Source organism: Microtus pennsylvanicus, chromosome 1 (assembly GCF_037038515.1).
Source record: "Microtus pennsylvanicus isolate mMicPen1 chromosome 1, mMicPen1.hap1, whole genome shotgun sequence".
In the NCBI taxonomy this organism is placed as follows: Eukaryota; Metazoa; Chordata; class Mammalia; order Rodentia; family Cricetidae; genus Microtus; species Microtus pennsylvanicus.
Genome location: NC_134579.1, coordinates 50,946,008 through 50,965,177, shown reverse-complemented (window position 1 = coordinate 50,965,177; position 19,170 = coordinate 50,946,008). Strand labels below are relative to the sequence as shown.

Below are 19,170 nucleotides of genomic sequence, written 5' to 3'. Positions count from 1 at the left end.
TTCCAAAATTCTTTAAAGAAAATCATTTAAGGGGTCATTTGAATTATAATCCTTTTCTGCTGAGTAAAAAAGAAAACAACTTAACACAGGCTTTTGTCAACTCTGACTATACCATACCTATGATCATTTGAAGGAGCTTTAAAATAAAAGTCTAAGACTAATCACCATCCTAGGCCACACATGGAACCCAGGCTATGGCATTAGCCTTACCTGAGAGTGTATTAAAAGTAAAGATTCAAAGCTCCACCTCAGATCCACCGAATCAGAAACTCTGTGGTGGGTGTGGCTCTCTGTTCCCAGGTGATGCATAGCTGAGCCCTGTGGCCACTGATGGAATTCATCTCCCTATCTAGTTAGTGAGTTTGTCACGGACTGAACAGAGCCACAGACAAGACTCACCCACGCCTCCAAAAGTAATAGTCTCACTTCCAGGACACTTTGGAGATTTCATGTGCATCACTGTAGGCTCTGGAATAACTTGGCAGCCTTCTTTAGTTGCTCTTTGGCAGTAAAACAAGAATTTTAAGTCTGTTTCTTTAACTCAGCAATTTCATTTCTAGGGATTTATGCTACTGAGATATTTTACATATGCAAAATACATGTGTGTAGAAGTATAGTATATAATTACTCAGAATTGGGTATAATCAGGTTTAAAATTAATGAGATCTAGTTAGATAGCTGCTAGTTATACTTTTTATGATGTATTATGTAGTTTCTTTTTAAAGAATGTCACTTGTCTCCGTGGCTTGGCATACTAAGAACCACAAGGTACATAGGATTAGGATAGTAGCATAGCTCAGTAAAGCATGCACAGACAGAAGCCCAGATGGTTGGGCTCAAATCCCAGATCTATAACTTATGAACTGTAAATTCAGACAAGTCACCTAACCTTGTGGTTTTTTTTTTTTTTTTTTGCAGACGAAGGCATTAACATGAAAGCTAAGCCACGTGGCTCAGGGTAAGTCACGAATTGATGAATGTAGAAGAGTGCCTAATATATGGCATGGGTTACTGAGATTTTTATAAATAAAAAAAATAAATGATACAGAACAACATATAATTTGGGTATTATATATACATATGAATATGTATGTGGAAAATCTAAATAAGGCTGTGAAAATCATTGCTTCCTTATAGTATAGAATCAGACCAAAGATTTGGTTCTAATCTTACCTTTAGAATTAATTCAATACAAATAACATTTACAATAAATATTTTCAGAATGAAGTATTAAAACTTTAAAAGTCAAACATGGATGGGAACTTGAAAACACCAAAGCTCTTCACTCAGAGAAGATAGCCTTGCCCAAACCAGGCTCTCCCCATGCCCTTTGGTTTGCATTGGTTGCAAGCCCAGCTGACAGTACCTTGAAGTTCTTGGTTCTGCCTCCGCAGCATCTCCTGGGCCTCAGTGCTTTCCTCACAGGCATGCCTGAGTGTGAGGACCTCGGTGCTGAGAGCCCGAGCCTCCTTCTGAGAGGCCTGCAGCAGCGCCTGAACCTCCTCCTGCTTCTGCTTCCAGGCAGCTAGGGCCTTGTCTGACTGCTGTTGCTTCTTCTCCAGTGTAGCTGCCACAGAACGGGCCTTCCCCAGGTCAGAGAGGGCATCCCCCAGTTCCAGCTGAAGCCTGTGCCTGGCCCTCTCCAGGGAGGCATTCCTGGCATTGGCCACCACCATTGCTTCTTCAGCCTCCTGCAATCTGATTGCCAGCTTCTTCCTGAGGAGAAAGCCAAAGAGTACAGTGATTGAGATCAACAGAAGGCAGCCTGTGAGGCTGGCTTAACCACCAAAGCAAAGGCAGCACCTGGTCCTCAGAGCTGGCTGCCTGCTAACCCCTGGCCTCTGGCTCCTGTGTCTGCATGGATTTTATGCACCCCCAACACACACACACACACACACACACACACACTTGTACCATGTAACATGAAGGGGGGCCTGCCTGTTGGGGTTTTTGTCCTGCCCGGTTTCCCACAGCTGCTTAGCCCCAAAGAAAATCACACATAGGTCTCCATAAATTATAAGCTGATTGGCCCATTAGCTCTAGCCTCTCACTGGCTAACTCTCACATCTTGATTAACCCATTTTTCTGAACTATGTTAGCCATGTGGCTCAGTACAATTTTTCAGTGGGGCAGATCACATCCTGCTGCTTCGGTGATCAGGGCAGGAGTGGAAGGAATCAACTTCCTCCTTCCCAGAATTCTCCTGTTCTCATTACATCATTTCTACTTCCTGTCTGGTTTTCCCACCTATATTTCCTGCCTGGACAATCAGCGTTTATTTAAAACATGATTGATAGAATACAGACAATTCCCCCCCCCCGTGTGCGCACACACACACACACACACACACCACTGCCTTTACCAGCCTGAATCTGGAACTCAGACTCTGACTGAATTCCAATAAATAAATAAATGCTTATCCTAATACTTCAGTAACAGTTCATAAGAAATAGGGGAAACGAGCTTGTTTTGAATATCTTACCAACAATAAGCTGCTTAAAAGTACTTTGGCATGCTGGTATAGTCCCAAGGAGTTCCTTAGATATGACTTCTGTTAGCATTCAGGCATTATGCTTGCCTGCCCCCTGCCACCTGGCAGGACTCTGTCCTGTTCAGAGTCCTATCAACAGCATCAGCTTCATTGCTAGAGCTACAACCCCCTTTAAAAAGCAGGGACTGTCTGCCTCCTCTCTCTCTCTGTCTCTCTCTGTCTCTCTCTCTCTGTCTCTGTCTCTGTCTTTCTCTCTCTCTCTGCCTCTCTGCTTCTCTCTCTGTCTGTCTGTCTTTCCCTCTGTTTCCTTCTCTCTCCTACCATTTTGTAAATTATAACATTGGTGTCATGACCTTGGCAGGCTCTTCTGGCATGTCCTTCTGCCCACTGGCCATCCAAGGCATGCCAGGACCTGATGTGGGAGTCCCCTCTGTGTGCTGTGATTACCATGAATGAATAAAGAAACTTCCTTGGCATAGTCATAGGACAGAACTTAGGTAGGCGGGGAAGATAGAGCTAAATGCTGGGAGAAAGAAGGGCAGAGTCAAAGAGAAGTGACAGAGCCGCAGCCAGAGTCAGACATACCAAAACTTTGCTGGTAGGCCACAACCTCATGGTGATGCACAGATTAATGGAGATGGGTTAAATTGAGATGGAAGAGTTAGCCAATAAGAAGTTAGAGCTGATGGGCCAAGCAGTGATTTAATTTCACACAGTTTCTGTGTGATTATTTTGTGTCTAAGATAGCCAGGTGGTGGGGAAGAACAAGCAGCTCTCTCCCCCAACAAGGACCCTAGAACTCAGACCATATGCAATAACCTCACTTTTCCCACTAAGGGAATCACTGTACCAACCACACAACACCGACAGAATCAGTAAGTTTCCCTTCTCCTGGTTGGCATAAATGCTTCCCTGGATCCAGGGGAGTAACCCTTGAACACTGAACACCCCTTGGTGTCCTTGAAAATGGAGGAACCTCCAACCGTAGTCTTTAAGGCTACAGCTGACTCTCTTCACTGACTCTCACCTCTGGCCACTGCCCACAAGTGAGGAAGAGGCCTACTCTCTTGAGCATGGTTTCTCACCTCTTGGCCATGCCCATAAGTCCTGGAACCAGGCAAACACAGGCAAAAACAGGGCTCTGAGCTCTTGGCCCCTGTTCTTTGTGTGATTAGACATGGAACAACCTGTGCCTATTTATGTGGTCCTCTCTAACTTCCTGGAACGTTAAGAATTGCAGACCCTTGGATCATATTTCTCTACCTCACTCATGGGAACTGTGTCCACTTTTGCAATCAGATCTGGCCCAAATACTCTTTCGATATCAATCCAAATGGCTGCTTCCCAGCATCCTATATCCCAGTATTTTATGGGACCTTTGTAATTTTCTGCCAGTGATCCCATAGTTGGAAGGGGAATACCTTATTTTCAACCTTTATCTCATCTTTGCCCCAAATTCTCTCTATTCTTTCTAACTCTGCTTCTTTCATTAAAGAATTTCCAAGTTATTTTCCACAGCAACAACCTGCCCCTGCCGCCAAAGCAGTTACATGCCACCAGGTCCCTTTCTGCCAGGAGCTATGTGACATGTGCCCCCTTTAAGAGTGCCCACCAGGCAGAGCTCATTCTCTTTGCCTCATCTTCTGCCTTTTATTCCTTTCTTTGTCTCTAATTTCCTCTTGCACTAACTTTTCTGCTTGTGATATGTTTGTTTAGTGGCATACCTTGGCAGGGTCTTCCAAAGGCACCCACTTCATGCAAATATCGTACCTGCCTCCTCCACCCACAACAAATCTGCTCTCTTCTACCTGCAACAAATCTGCTTTCTTGTTCACTGGTGTCTTCACTTTGCATTCAATACTGACAGTTGGGTCTCTGGTGGGGTTATCTGCCTCTGACCATTCCCCTGGATATGAGGCTTCTTTTCTTGAGCACAATCCTCTCCTCACCTCTGGCTTTTCTCAAAGTCCTAGTGCCAGGCAACTGTGTCTCTCTTAGGCTCAGAGCCCTTGGTCCCTGTTCTTGCATGACAACATACGTAACAGCTTGTATCCACTCAATATGATCCTCCCTGGATCCCTGGGATGTCAGCATATTCAAGCCTTTGGATCTTCTTTCTCTACCTCAGTCATTGTACCCCTCAATCTTCCCCTGCTTCTTCCTTGGGAACTGTGTCATACACCCCCTCACTCCCATTGGGATGTCTTTTGGAAACCCCCAGCCACTCCTTTCGAATGAAATCTGGCCTCAGTATTCCTTGGACCAGACAAAGAAATCTTATTTCTCTTCCTTCCTTCATTCCTTCCTTTCTTCCCTCTTTCCTTCCTTCCTTTCTCTAGTCTTATGAAAGCTGCTAATACTGTAGACTGTTAAGAAATACAAGTAAATAGTCATTCTTATAAATGATCAAGTTCTTTAATTGTATTCATGCTAAGTACTGATTTAATTAATTACAGGGATAAACCTTACCTAGTCCCCTGCTTATATTTTTAGAGTTAAGCTTAAAACAAGTAACTAGAAATAAAGTTTGTCTACTCAGATATACCTAATAGACACACAGTCCTCAAATGCTCAGAGATCTGCAGAGTATAGCTATTGAAATGTTTAATTTCAAAGCTTTTTGTAACAGATAGCCATGCCAGCACCTGGAAGCATCCGTATTTCCTCCAAAGATGGATGGGAACAGAAGGACCTCTACCCTGAACCTGCTTCAAATGCAGCAGAGCCAGCCGCTGAGCAAACACTGCCTTTCACTTCAACGGCTGCATAGACCCTCTTCAGACCATGGACAACAGGATACTGGGGAGTAGACCGACTCACAGTTGCCTAGACAAAGAAAGTCTGTCAGATTTTCTGGGCCTGGCGGTCAACTGTCCTGAGACCTCTGCCTTCAATGACTGTGGAGGACCCTGGGTAGCTGTCTAGGTAGCCAGCAAGTAAGTCTGTCATTTGTCATTTTAATTGCTAACTCAGGTAAAAATTATCCTCAGAAATCTGATACTGTTTGATGACTAGGCTAGAGGTAACTTTGTCAATTTAACAGCAGTAACCAAGGCTTTAGCTGCCTTCTGCGTTCACAGGCCTCACTCTTCTAGAACTAATACTAAGTCTAGACACAATTTACCTTGTGTCCACACTCAGAAAAGAGATAAAACAGATTTCAGGGCAACTTCTTATCATTCCCTTGTTTAAAGGAGTTTACTTTGTAATGACTCCCCATAATAATCAGTCGCCTGTATCTCCTGGTAAATCAGATAAAAGAAAGGTGTTTTAAGTTGTAAAGTTTATGTGAGAATACGAAAACTTTAGATGAGAGGATCTAAAAATGTTTTAGGTTCTAAGAAGGTGACTTAAGGGATGCAAATACAAGTTATTAAGGTGTGTAAATACAAGTTACAAAGGACTAAAGATATGAAAGCTGAAGTGGTGAAAAGGAGAAAGTAATCTGAGATTTATTAAAAAAATAAAATGTTTCAGATTTCTTTCCGTCTGTATGCTACTCTTATAATAAAACTCTCAAAGGTCATAGTCTTTACAATAATAGAATTCTGATAGGATATTAATCTAGCTCTGGCAGAGAACTAAACACCATACCACCACTATATGATCAGAGCCACAAACTCAGGAGTTTAAGTTCCCTTAGGTTATTCTCTAACTACAGATTTAAAAGGTGCTTTTCATTGTGCAAAAAAACATCTGTCACAGTTTTCTGGATAGAAGAAAGAGTGTTAATGCTTATGGTATGAGTATATTGCCATTTCTATAACATAAATTTCAATATAGGCTATAAGCAGTGGTAATGCTAACGTGTCTAAAACTTATCTTTTCACAAACTCAAAGAATTCTTGTGAGCTCCAGGGAGTCAACTTAGACTCCCTTGAACAAGTCAGAGGCACCCCTCAATTAGGTACTGTTAATCAACAACACTCTAATACTCCCCATCTTTCCCTGGTCTTGGGACTCCCCTTCCTCAATTCTCCATGTGATCTGGTCACATGATGACCTCTGTCTTCCCCCCCCCCCCATGGCTTTTTTTAAATTATAACAGCTTCCACTCTCCTGTGCTCTCCTCATCCGTTTCCTGTGCTGTGCTTTCCAATTCTGACAGTTCCTCCCCAGCTCGAACCCCCCGATTAGCACTCATCCCAGACCCACCCGCCACAGTGCTCCGTTAGTGGGCCTCACTGGTTTAGCCTCTGTGTCACCCAGTATCTTCTATGTTAGAGAGATAGCTCAGCGTACTCCTCTGTCATGCAGTACAGAACACTCTTGGGAATCGCAATGCATGAAGTGTGCTTTCCTGCCTACACGTCCTGCAGAAACGCAGCTGCGCCATTTGGACTCCTTCGTTAAAATGATCGCGTTTTCTTCCGTGAAATGAACTGTACAGCACCACAGTTTTGCTCTGCTTGACTGCATGAGAAAGGAATCGAGTAATTCACAAGTGCTACACAAGTAGCTCCCAAAGCAGTGTGATAAGGCTCACTGTGCTTGGGATTCTAGAACAATCCAATACATGCTTGTTATCTGAAAGGCCCTTGGCTCTCCTTCCTTTGCTCACTGACTTTCTAATGTCACACTTCGATGCACTTCTTCAGCAGGAGACTCTTGCACTTACACCAGCCTCAAAGAGCATACAACTAAATCATCACATGTATTTTAACTATGTCTGTGGTGATTGGCGCTAGAAAATCGCTCTGGTTTGGAAAAACTGGGCTGGTTTCTCGGTACTGAGGGTCTCCACTAAGACTGGAGACTTTTAATATGTAATTGGGAAATTCTGTAGCCAACTGTACACACTTATCCCTTTCACTTTATTGATAACTTTTTTCATTTAATACAACTACTACTCTTTACACTTAACTTGCCAACAGCACGTATTCACTCAACTGCCTAGCTTATAAAAAGAGATATGAGAGGCTAAGAAGCTAAAAATATTATCCTCACAGCAGAAGCAGTAAATAGGCCCAGAGGAAAGGATCTTTCACGCTCTCTAACTGGGAATCACAGGACCTACCACTTCTGTCTAGCTGCTTGGCTTCCCAGGGTGAACAGGAGAAAACGTGTGAGACAGTAAAGGCTTGTTTGCATAATATTCAAATCATATAAAAACAAAACCATTCAAATATTACCATGCTATGCAGTATTTGTCTTTGGCAATCACCTACTACAGAACCAATTATAACAAATACATGTGATCATAATGCACGCTCTACATTCTTTCTGTCCATTCTATCCAAAGAATCAGCTATCGAATGGAATGGTAAATAGAGGCCTTCACTTGAAATCTTCAACCCTTAGACAGGAAACAATCAAAAAGTTTATTTAGAAGTGAATGACAGATTTGATATAAAGAGGCATTTTTGGTCAATGCTCCACTTTTCTGGGGTCCAGGGTTTTGCAAACACTCGCTGCAGTTATTTTTAGTGTCATTCCTAAGGTCTTCATGAGCTACTGTGGATACAGATGGATTACTTGGTTCCCTTCTGGGACACAGTACAGCAGATTTTCTGCAAGGGCAGGGCAACCACACTTACAATTCAGGTGAGGATCTGAAACAACATTATTTCTGATTGAAGCCGAAAAGAATTGTATTGATCTTTCTTGGATCTATGTCAAGCTATCAAATCATATTCTTTTAGGTGAACCTTTAATGGTTGTAAGCTGGAGAATTAGTTTTGTTTTCTCTCATAAATGCGCAGCCACTCAATCTGTAAGCAGATAAGCACTTTAGTTCTACTTTTGGGGCTGGATCTTCAATGAGCTAGTCTCCCAACTCCTAAAATTGCTTTAGAATAACTTTCAAACTATTGTTTATCATTAGCTGTTGACCTGATAGTCTAATGTTAGGAGTAACCCAAAGATGAGGTCTTTAAAATGAGCTTTTGTCCCATAAGACATGACAATAATAATGTGTTTCTGGCTGTCCCATCTCTACAAAATGCTTGATAGCCTTCAAGTTCTATACTAAAGACCCAGTAACTCTAATGATAGACACACATACATATATGAAATCAATTGTTTGCTGTACTAAATAAAATGTAGGATTTCAAGAGCCAGTGGCCCAATTCTTAAAGCATAACCCAACGCCCTATCTTCTAGAAAGATTTTTATCATGTCTGTAGAATGAGACTTTTTCCCCTCTCTCAAGACCATCTCATAGTCTCATTCACCTACATTCTAATATTTTAGCCCTTCCAGAGTATGTGCTTCTTGCCAGTAGTAACAGTTTCAGTTTTCCTCTTGGGCTTATTAAAAAACTCAGGAAAGATTTGTTAAGCACACATCACCAAGAGACACTGTCATTACACTCAGTCTTCTTCATGGTACCAACTCCAGGTAGAGTTGATCTACTCACTTGGCTTCCTCCAAGTCTTCAGTTCTCTGGATAGTATCATGCTCATACTTCATTCTCCACTGCACTGTTTCCTTGTTGCCTTTGGAGAGAACCCGGTGCAGCTCAGTCTTGACCTCTTGTTCTTCCTCATACTGCTCCCTTAGAAGGTCATAGTCATGCTTGGCCGATTGCAATGCATGGGCCAGGGCACTCTGAGACTGTAAAAGACATAGTTTTATATATACATAAAAGAAAAAATAAGGCATATTTTACCATGAGCAATGAGATTTGTGGAAGTGACATACTTTCAAGTAAAGCTAACACGACTTAGGAAACTCAAGTTGAACTTAAACCCAGTCAGGTAATACTAAAGAAAGACTTTGGTAAGTGACAAAATGGACAGAGTGTCTAAACTGTCATTAAAACAGAAAAGAAGGGTCTGAGAGATGACTCAGGGGTTAAGAGCATTGATTGTTCTTCTAGAGGTCTTGAGTTCAATTCCCAGCAACCACATGGTGGCTCACAAGCATCTATAATAAGATCTGGTGCCCTCTTCTGGCCTTCAGGGATACACGTAGGTAGATGCTGTATACATAATTAATAAATAAACCTTTAAAAAAACGAAAAGAAACATATATTTAAGAAAATGGCAATCTGACTGCATGAATTTCAATATCATAAAAGCTTGACATATAAAGATAGTGGGAAACATGAAGGTAGCCTTCATTATCAGTTAGGTTCTATGATTTATGTTTACACTATATCAGTCAGATTTTGTTTAAACAAGAAAGAGGAAGATTTAATCCTTCTATTTCACTTTATTCATCAGAAAAATTAAGTCCCTATGTTTACAGTTAAATAACTATAGTGTTATAGTACTTTTTATATTTGTTGGACAATAGAGCTTATTCTATTGAAGCTTTCTGTCACCCAAATGGTGATCTGGCTAACCAAATGACATCATCCCCAAAAGATTAACTCATGAAGAAACTAAGGTTTCCATACATGTCCATAGTTCTTTTTGACAAAGTTGAAAATAAAACAAAAAAGCACCATCTTAGGCAGGTACTTGTCTGTGAGCAGATGGCTGAGCTAATAGCATCCTCAGTCACATATTCCCAGATGGCAAGTGAGGAGTAGCGATACCTAGTGGTGTTGAAAGAATAAGGACAGAAGTAGAAAGAAAATGCCAGAGATTTATGAGGTATCACTAAATAAAAATATTCAAATTTGGAAAATTTTCTAAATAGCAGGGGGTAGGGATATGCAACCAGGTTATTTGTGGAATCTCAACAGTCTTAGAAAAGACAATAGGCACCAGGTTCTAAGAGTTCTGAAAAGACCCCCAAATAATTTTGACCAATAGAAGTCCACACCATGATATTACACACAACTAAATTAGAAATCCAAGTCAAAGAGAGAATTATAAAACTAGAAAATCTGTACTAATTCACATGTAAGAGAACCCCAATTAGACTAACAGTAGACTCCCAGAAGAAACTTTACAAGCCAGGAGGAAGTGGAAGGATATAATAAGATTCTGAGGGGAAGATATCCTTGAACAATGAAAGAGAAATTAAGGCAATCCATGGTAATGCAAAGCGGAGAGGACTCATCATTGTGAGACTAGTTTCAGAAGAAACACAGAGAACTAAAGGAGAAATGCAACTCCACAAATGAACGGTTAAGTACTTACCATCATAGACGCACCCACACACTGTTGGACACTGTTTGGTCTGGATAAGATGACTCTTGCCGTCTCAAAACAGAGCAGCTAGGGTGTCTTTAAGGAGTTTTCCCAAAGAGTTGGACTTTTAACATTGGGTTGTAGAGGGAGCAGAAAGATCCATGGACTCCCAAGGTTTAAGAGACTGATAAGGCTCACAAATCTCTCTGTGATAGTCTAACAAGGGCCCTCTCCTTCTCAAGTGTAAAGAAGATGGAAAGTTGACGAGGGGTGGGGGATTTGGGGTAGTGTGGCTGCCAGTATGTCAGGCAGCAGGAATTCTCAATGGTGCACCTTTTGGTGAGTGCTTCATGCCATAGGAATCCTCTGGTGTGGCTGCCCAGGAGTCTCCCAGGGGTCTTCCTGGTGCCATCTTCCACTCACCCCTGTTTCTTTAGGTAACCCTAATAAACTCATTGGTCCACCATACTGGACCTGGAAGAAATCTTCGCTTTAATATGCTGATACCTGCTCTATCTGTGGTGAATAGTTGTTTTTTACTTCTCCCCAATGGAAAAAAAGTGATGTTGCACATGTGTGTATTAAAATTCAATGGTAATGCAAATATATAAATAATAAAAAGCATCAATTTCATCACAATAGAAAACCACAAAAGTCAACCAAAGAAGAAACTGAAAGGAACAAAGAACAAAAAACAATCCGAAAACAACAGGAGTAAATCTTACACATCCGTGCAGTAAAACTTACTTCTTGGTGGATGATTACATGATTGGCTTTGATGACCTTCAGGTCAAGCAAGAAGCATGGCAGAAACATTTCTTGCCCTAAATCTGACAAACTGCACATGAAATTTTAATAATAAAATTCCTTAGTTATCAGAGTTCTTTATGGTATAAGCAAGTGACTTCCCCTCTTGAGTGCTTCCTTCTTTTCTTTTTCAGAAGAGGATCCTGAGGCTTACCGCCAAGCATTGTTTTTATGTTTTTAAAACATATACCATGTGACTGGTGAGAAATGATTGACACATTACCCTGGTCTCCTCCTGTAGCTGCCCTCTCAGTTCTTCAATTTGCCGAGTAAAGTTGTTCTTTTCCCTGGAAAGTTGACTTATCAGGGCCTCCTTCTCTTCCAGTCTTTTTAAGAACTCACCTGGGAAAAGGTTTCATAAAAATAAATGAATTATGATTCTTCTCAGTGATTGGCATTCCTGCTTATTACCTTTTGGTATCATCACAAGGACTCCTACCCAAATACTGTTTTATATTTGGAGAAGGCCTGCACAGTCCCATACTGGCGAAACTAGGGCAATGAGCCTTTTCCAGACACAGAAAGGAACCCTAAAAGAACCAATTTTTAGCAGTGAGTATGAGCTGATAACAGATCATGTCAGTTGCTTTATTTAGAACCTTCTGTGCTCTAGATATAGATAAACTACTAATATAGATAGAAAAGTAGCTTAACTGTCATAGTTCAGTACTAGATTATTATGTCACTCCTTCTGCAAAGGAAAAATCAGATCAATATATCAGGACTTAGCCCCAACAGTCTCCTTTCTAGATGCCGGTCATCTGAATGTCCCATGAACATGTCAATCTTAAACTGTCACATATACATTCTGACCCACCTACTACAAGTCAGAATTCCCACAGCATTGTTCCTTGATGTCACTTAAGTGACACGGTTTATCTATTTACTACAAAGGACATTATAAAGAACCAGGAACCTCCATTTCTTCAGGAATGAAGTCCTGGATTCTAGTCATTGGCAATAGCTTATTTGATTATGGATTTATGCTATTTTGAGGCTTCTTTATACAGATATGTCAATTTAATCTTTTTCATTGCTGGTCAATTAAGCCCTTACCCCTTCTCTTCTCCAGAAAAATTAGGGTAGATGTAAAAGTACCCAATTCTGTGAATGTCTTGGTCTTTCTAAAGATCAGACCCTTTCCTGAAGTTGTCTAGGAGACCCTGACATCAACCTCCTCATTAGCATACCAGTCTCCTAATTAGCATATCAGCCCTCATTAGCATAAAAACCACTCAGCACACCAGAGATCCTAAGCATATTAAGAGCCATGTACCGAGAAACCCAGGAAGAAGGAATATATCTACATACATACATGTGTAATGAGTCCCAACATCACAAAGCAAAACTCATATTTGCAGAAATATCTCTAACTGAAAGCTTTTAAGGTTGTAATGCCATACACATATTTCCTAAAATTTCAGTTTGACTAAAATCTTGAAGTGGCAAGTTTACATTGCTAATTTTGGATAAAATATCTTCCAAATATATTGATCTGAATAAGCATAGTTTGATTCTCAATTGTCCTTTCAAGTTAAGACACCATTCCCTTAAAAAGCCACTGGTAATTGGATGGCACACACTGAAATTCCAGGACTCAGGGACCTGAAATCAAACTCAAGGTTAGCTTGGATGCACAGCAAAACCAGGTGTTAAAAAATTTAAGACACTAGCTCAGGTTGGAACTTGAGACAATCAATCTGTTTCAGCATGAAATAATTCTTTATATATATTTCTTGTTTTATCACACAAAACATTAAAGAAGCATACTTAGAGTTGAGATTATGACACAGTTTAATTCTTTTGCTTTATTATGAACATTCCCAAGTGAAACATTTAAACTGTGAGTACATATTAGTGAATGTGACCACTAGTGTATCATAATGCTACTGGCTGGGCTTGGGGTAGGGGTTCCAGTTCTTTGCATTGTCATTGCTTGTACACTATCAGTGAGAATGGAAACAGAATTCAAAGAGAAAGCAGGTTTTATGTATCCTCATGAGGTTATGTTAATCTTATAGACATCTCCCCAAAGAGTCTTCAGGCTTACTTGGGATCTGTGAGCCAAACCACAATAACCACCGGGTAAACCATTGTTTTCTTTTTTATTTATTTACTTATTTATTTATTAAAGATTTCTGTGTCTTCCCCGCCACCGCCTCCCATTTCCTTCCCCCTCCCCCAGTTAAGTCCTCCCCCCCCAGCCCGAAGAGCAATCAGGGTTCCCTGCCCTGTGGGAAGTCCAAGGAACCCCCACCTCCATCCAGGTCTAGTAAGTTGAGCATCCAAACTGCCTAGGCTCCCACAAAGCCAGTACGTGCAGTAGGATCAGAAACCCATTGCCATTGTTCTTGAGTTCTCAGTAGTCCTCATTGTCCGCTATGTTCAGAGAGTCCGGTTTTATCCCAGGCTTTTTCAGACCCAGGCCAGCTGGCCTTGATGAGTTCCCAATAGAACATCCCCAAAATATCTTTGAAACTCAAATCAATTAGGGGTAGAGGCTAAGAAATCACTTTCATCACAGAAGCCATGCAAAGGTGGCAAAGGTGAACGTGTACAGTATGGGTCTCTTCTGAAAGCAGACACGAGATGTTCACAGAAGAGGCATGAGGAACTTGGATAGCAGCAGCAGAAAGAAATAAAAAACACAGCAGAGGGTCTGGAGTCTCAGCCCAGAAAGGGTGGGAAAGGAGGGGAGACTGAAGTGAAATGCAGGAGAGAAATGGTAATTCCTAAGAGGAATTATTAAACAGCAGAATGCATAACAAGGCCCACAGGTACATGCCCAATGGCATAGGAAAGGGATCCTACTTGGTATCCTTACAAGAATAAAAAATGATTTCCTCTTCTAGATTTTTAGACTTTTCATTTTTCCAACTCATTTCCTTTTAGTCATTGATCTTTTTGTTTGTTTGGTTGGTTGGTTGGGTTTGGTTTTTGGTTTTTCGAGACAGGGTTTATCTGTGTAGTTTTGGTACCTTTTCTGCAACTAGCTCTTGTAGACCAGGCTGGCTTTGAACTCACAGAGATCCACCTGCCTCTGCCTCCCAAGTGCTGGGATTAAAGACATATGCTACCACCGCCAACCTTTAGCTATTATTTTTGATAAATAAAAAAACATTGAAATATTCTAAATTTAAGCTCATGTGGGAGAATGAAAGAGAATAAAGGAGAGGTTTAGTTTAGATGGCAACTTCTGTCTAAGCCTGTGTGTGTGTATGCATGTGTGTGTGTGTGTGTATAATAAACACTGTTCTGTATTTTTTCTCCGTATGTGTAGCATTGGTCATGGAGACAGCACCTTGTAGAACTGATCAGGACGTGCAAGAGGTCACTCTCATAGACTATCCTCGCTGTGCAATACTTTATTTTCTTCTTTGCTGTTAGCCTGCCCCTATTACCCAACCCGTGTAAGCAGCAGTACTTCAGTATAAGCAATCTATGCCATTTTCTCCATGCATTTGCATTACACACACACACACACACACACACACACACACACACACACACACATATATATATATATATATATATATATATATATATATATATACTGCCTTGAGATCTTGTAGACATTATTTTAAGTATATCTGGCCATATTGCTGGTAGTGTAAGGATTTTATCTCAGGATCTATGTCCTTTTATTTTTGGTTAGTATCTACAACATCTTAACAAACATCTCTTGATCTGTAAAATTTTATTTTAATACTTTGGATCTGGAATATAAAAAAAGCATATTTATAGAATAGTCCCATAAAGCTTATGACCTTCAGTATTTAAAACTGTTCACCTCTGGACATCACAAATACATTGTACTAAAAGTAATTAAAATAATAGACAGATATCTACTCATGTGCTAATTGCAGTAAACAAAGGAAGCTAAGGCTAATTAGACTGCTGTCCATTTCTTTGAAGGCTTATGAACAGGCATTGCAAATGACTGAGCATATGAGACACAAAAAACTTTATGCCACATTTTAAAAACCCCAAATAGATTACAATATAAAAACTTACAAATTTAAATAACCAGTAATGTTTGGTAGTAACAACCATGGGACACTTTTCTACAGTTAATTTTGGTCAAATATTAATAGAACACCAACTGCCAGACAGTGTTCTAAGTGACCGACATAAGTCAGTGAACAAAACAGAATCCCTTGCCGTCTTTGAACTCATATTCTGACAGATGAGGACAGTTACCAAGTCAAGTAGGAAGTCTGTGTGAAGGAAAAAATAGTACAGAAGGACATTGAGGGAGTGGGTTGACAGTGTCCAAACACCACGTTAGCTAAGCAGTGTCTTAAATTGCCCACCATAGCCACTTGGTTAACCGTCATCTCTGAGCGTCCATGGAATGAATGATTTTTCGGGGTCAGGGATGTTCCTGGAGTTTATAACGCACCATAGAGGTCTGTGCTGCTAAAGCAGACTGGGAGAAGCAACAGGTAGAAGATGCCAGACATGACAGAAAAAAAGCATGTTATTGCATCAGTTATGGATTTTGTTGAGTATAAATGTGGCATAGGCTCCTTATTAAAAGTGATCCAGGGAGATAGAAGTCATACAAAAAATCATGTCTAATGGGCAGTGTGGACAGTCCGTCCTGCTGTCTTCTGATCGTGAGACTTACTCTGACACTTTCACATTGCTTTTCTTCTCAGCAGGACATCCTAAAGCAGCGGAGTGCTGACCTTTTCCAACCAAGAAGCATGCCATTCAGACACGTTCAATCTCCCTCAGGATAGATATAAATATGGCTCAACACAAAACTATAAACTTAAACTGTTGAGTAAGATTTTTTGCGGGATAATATATTTTGTATCTAGACTGTACAGTTCTTGAGCATGACCTTGGAAAAGTCACTATTGTGCTATAAAGCCAAAAGATTGGACACATCTGCAAGGTAATCCCCAGGCTTTAACCATCAACCAAGAACCTTTCGGTGCCCACTGGTGTATGGGTACTTACCACCTCCGCTGTACCTCATGAGGCTCTGGGATTACTCACAGGGGAAGCTCACACCTACTCACCGCTCTCACCCTGTAGCTTCATCTTCTGTGTTGTCAGGTCATTTGCTAACTGAGTCACCTCATCCAGTTTTGTGTTTGCTTCATTCAGGCGCCTTTCGTACCCACTACAGAGTTTCTCAGCATTTGCCTGCGTGTTTCAAAAGAAGATTAAGATTGTCAGAAAAAGTCCACTTGGGACTACTAACTACTTGGGAGGGTGGTGATGGTTTGCTCTGGGGCCTGTTTGAGTTCTTCTGCTTCTGGAGTAAAAAAAATATGTCTGTCTTTCTTTCTTTCTCTCTCTCTCTCTCTCTCTCTCTCTCTCTCTCTCTCTCTCTCTCTCTCTCTCTCTTTCTTTATTGGTTTCTTTGAGACTAAGTTTCTCTGTAGCTTTAGAGCCTGTCCTGAAACTAGCTCTTGTAGACCAGGCTGGCCTTGAACACATAGAGTTCCACCTGCCTCTCCCTCCCGAGTTCTGAGATTAAAAGTGTAGGCCACCACCTTCCGGCCCCAAAAATATATCTTTTAAATTAAGCAAGCATAACAAATTCTAAGGCTAACACTTTGAAAAAAAAGTTAAAGCTTTTCAGACTGAAATCCAACTCCCTGGCTCTTAGGAACCTCTCTAGAACTCTGCAGTCTGTTAGAGAAGGAAGCATGTTAAATACCAATATAGTGTCAGATATAATAATTTCATAATACCATATTAAATAGTTAGCTTTCCCTTCCATTAAAATGTTTCTTGGGAGTAAATGTTTCCCTTAATCTCAGATCATGGTGTCTAGAATAAAGTTTAAATATATTAAAGAAATAAAAACAAAAAAGATGGGTAGAGAGGGGAAAGAAATCTACAAGAATGAGCGGAGTTAACAGGAGAAACTACACAGATCTGAACTCCAATAGCTTAAGCAAAAAAAAAAATCTACCTAAGAAACTGCACCCTCTGGTCAAGAGGGTTGAGGCTCAAAACAATCCTGCTAACATTTTGGTTTCAATCGTTAGCTTCTCTGAATCGGCTTTTCATGCTTGCTGAAGGGGATATATTAGCCTTCCTACTTCCCCCTGATTTCAGCAACCAGCCTAATCACTAGATTCTTGACACACTCTGGAAACTCATGTGAGTAATTTGACTCTCAAGGGTCTCAGAGAGGCGGAAATATAAGATACGAGTGGATGGCTACCTAAGAATTAATTGTAGTTTTCACTCTCATTATTTATATGAACAGAAATGATAAATTACGGGTGTGCTCTGTGGTTCTATACACTCTTAACTGTGGCCTTTGTGAAAGCCATCTATAAACTGTCTTGGGGTGCCTTCTCTCTTCCCTACTAATGACAGTGATTGTAAAAATAACCACAGCAGAAGCTAATGAACCTTTCCTAGGGTCTTTATATTATGTGTTAAATTTCAATTTCTGAAAAAAAGCCACATAAATGCATTATCTCTCTAAAGAGAGGACACTGTAGAAATTAAATAAGAAGATGCACTCTGGCATTTGAGGAAACACTGAGAGCTGGTGAAAAGGTGAGAGACAGTGGTGAATCTGATGATTACAATGTTATGTTAATTGTGATAAAACACTAATAGTAGTGGTTAGGCAAGTTTAGAGGCATTTCAGGATAAGACCAGTGAGAAGCATCTGAGCCATTTCTGGTTGGAGCATGTGCTGTGTTGGGGATTGTTGTATTGGAGCTCTCTAAGTTTATGCAAGTGTGTATTCTAAACTTGCCACAACCAATTACTAACTTGCATCCTCTTATATCCCCAAATGAATACCCAGCATGCAATGGACACTTAATAAATACCTGTAGCATTCAAATTATTGTATAATTTAGTAAAAGGTTGGCTGAAGTAGAGACTTCATACTAACATCATACTCAAACTTTCTCCCTAAAATACAACCCAACTATTTGTCTTATTATTTGGATAGGATATCACCCAAAGATTAGCAAAGAAGGAGAACCAATCCAGCACATGTCTCTTGGGAGGCTGACAAAAAACACCATGAAGTCCCAGCTTACAGATGCTCTCCAGTACACACAGGCTTGTTGGTAGTTGAGAAGCCAAAGCTGGCAGAAAATCAACCACCAGGTTGTCATACAATGCCACTGTTATAATGGTGGCCATCGTGTTAATGTTAACTGCCAGGTGTGCTTAATTAATTAGCAAACGTCCTTTATACAATGAAAGATGCAACCATGATCCATGCAACCATTTTTAGGTCACCCACAATTGCAAACCATACTTTGAATGCTGAATATGCTTGGTCACCTATCCAACAACGATTCTGACCATCGCAGCTGGCACATTTGTTTCTTTTCTCACACTAGTCCTCAGAAGTTGAAGGTGGCTTTGTTTTCTAAAAGAAACCAGTATCCAAGAGACTTATTATCCTGACTACATATGACAGACAGTAAGTGCCAGATATGAAATTTGAGCTGAAATTGCCTGTGTGGATGTAATTAGAAAGGAACAATATGAAAGAAAACATAAAATATTACATCTTAGACATCTATCACATGAAGGAGTGAACACAAAGGAGATACTAAAGATTACCTGACAGATGCACTGGCTGATACACACTGTTCAAGTCCTGGGTCACTTAGGCGCCTGGAGAATGTACTACTATATTATATTACTATATAAACTATCATATTTTAAATCTATGATGAGAAATGACACTAACCCATGGACTTATTGGATGTCTCTGCTAAAAATGAGGAACCAGGAAAAAGTAGATGCCAGGGATAAGGATGCCAAAGGAAATACCTCTTTCAAGAGGAGGTGGTGGGTTTGAATTTATGTGTACTGGTTTGTAGAAAGTGAGATATTACTGAG

At 40.5% G+C, this 19,170-nt stretch overlaps 1 protein-coding gene across 1 annotated transcript in view; it reads right to left on the bottom strand.

The window, feature by feature from the left end:
- Myh15 (myosin heavy chain 15) overlaps positions 1-19,170 on the bottom strand; it is a 128,413-nt gene that overhangs the window by 42,223 nt on the left and 67,020 nt on the right. Inside the window, exons 28-31 of the mRNA XM_075945110.1 lie at positions 16,353-16,479; positions 11,546-11,664; positions 8,850-9,046; positions 1,367-1,716 (exon numbers count right to left, since the gene is read on the bottom strand). Coding sequence (XP_075801225.1) covers positions 1,367-1,716; positions 8,850-9,046; positions 11,546-11,664; positions 16,353-16,479 — 793 coding nt within the window. The remainder of the gene's footprint in view (positions 1-1,366; positions 1,717-8,849; positions 9,047-11,545; positions 11,665-16,352; positions 16,480-19,170) is intronic.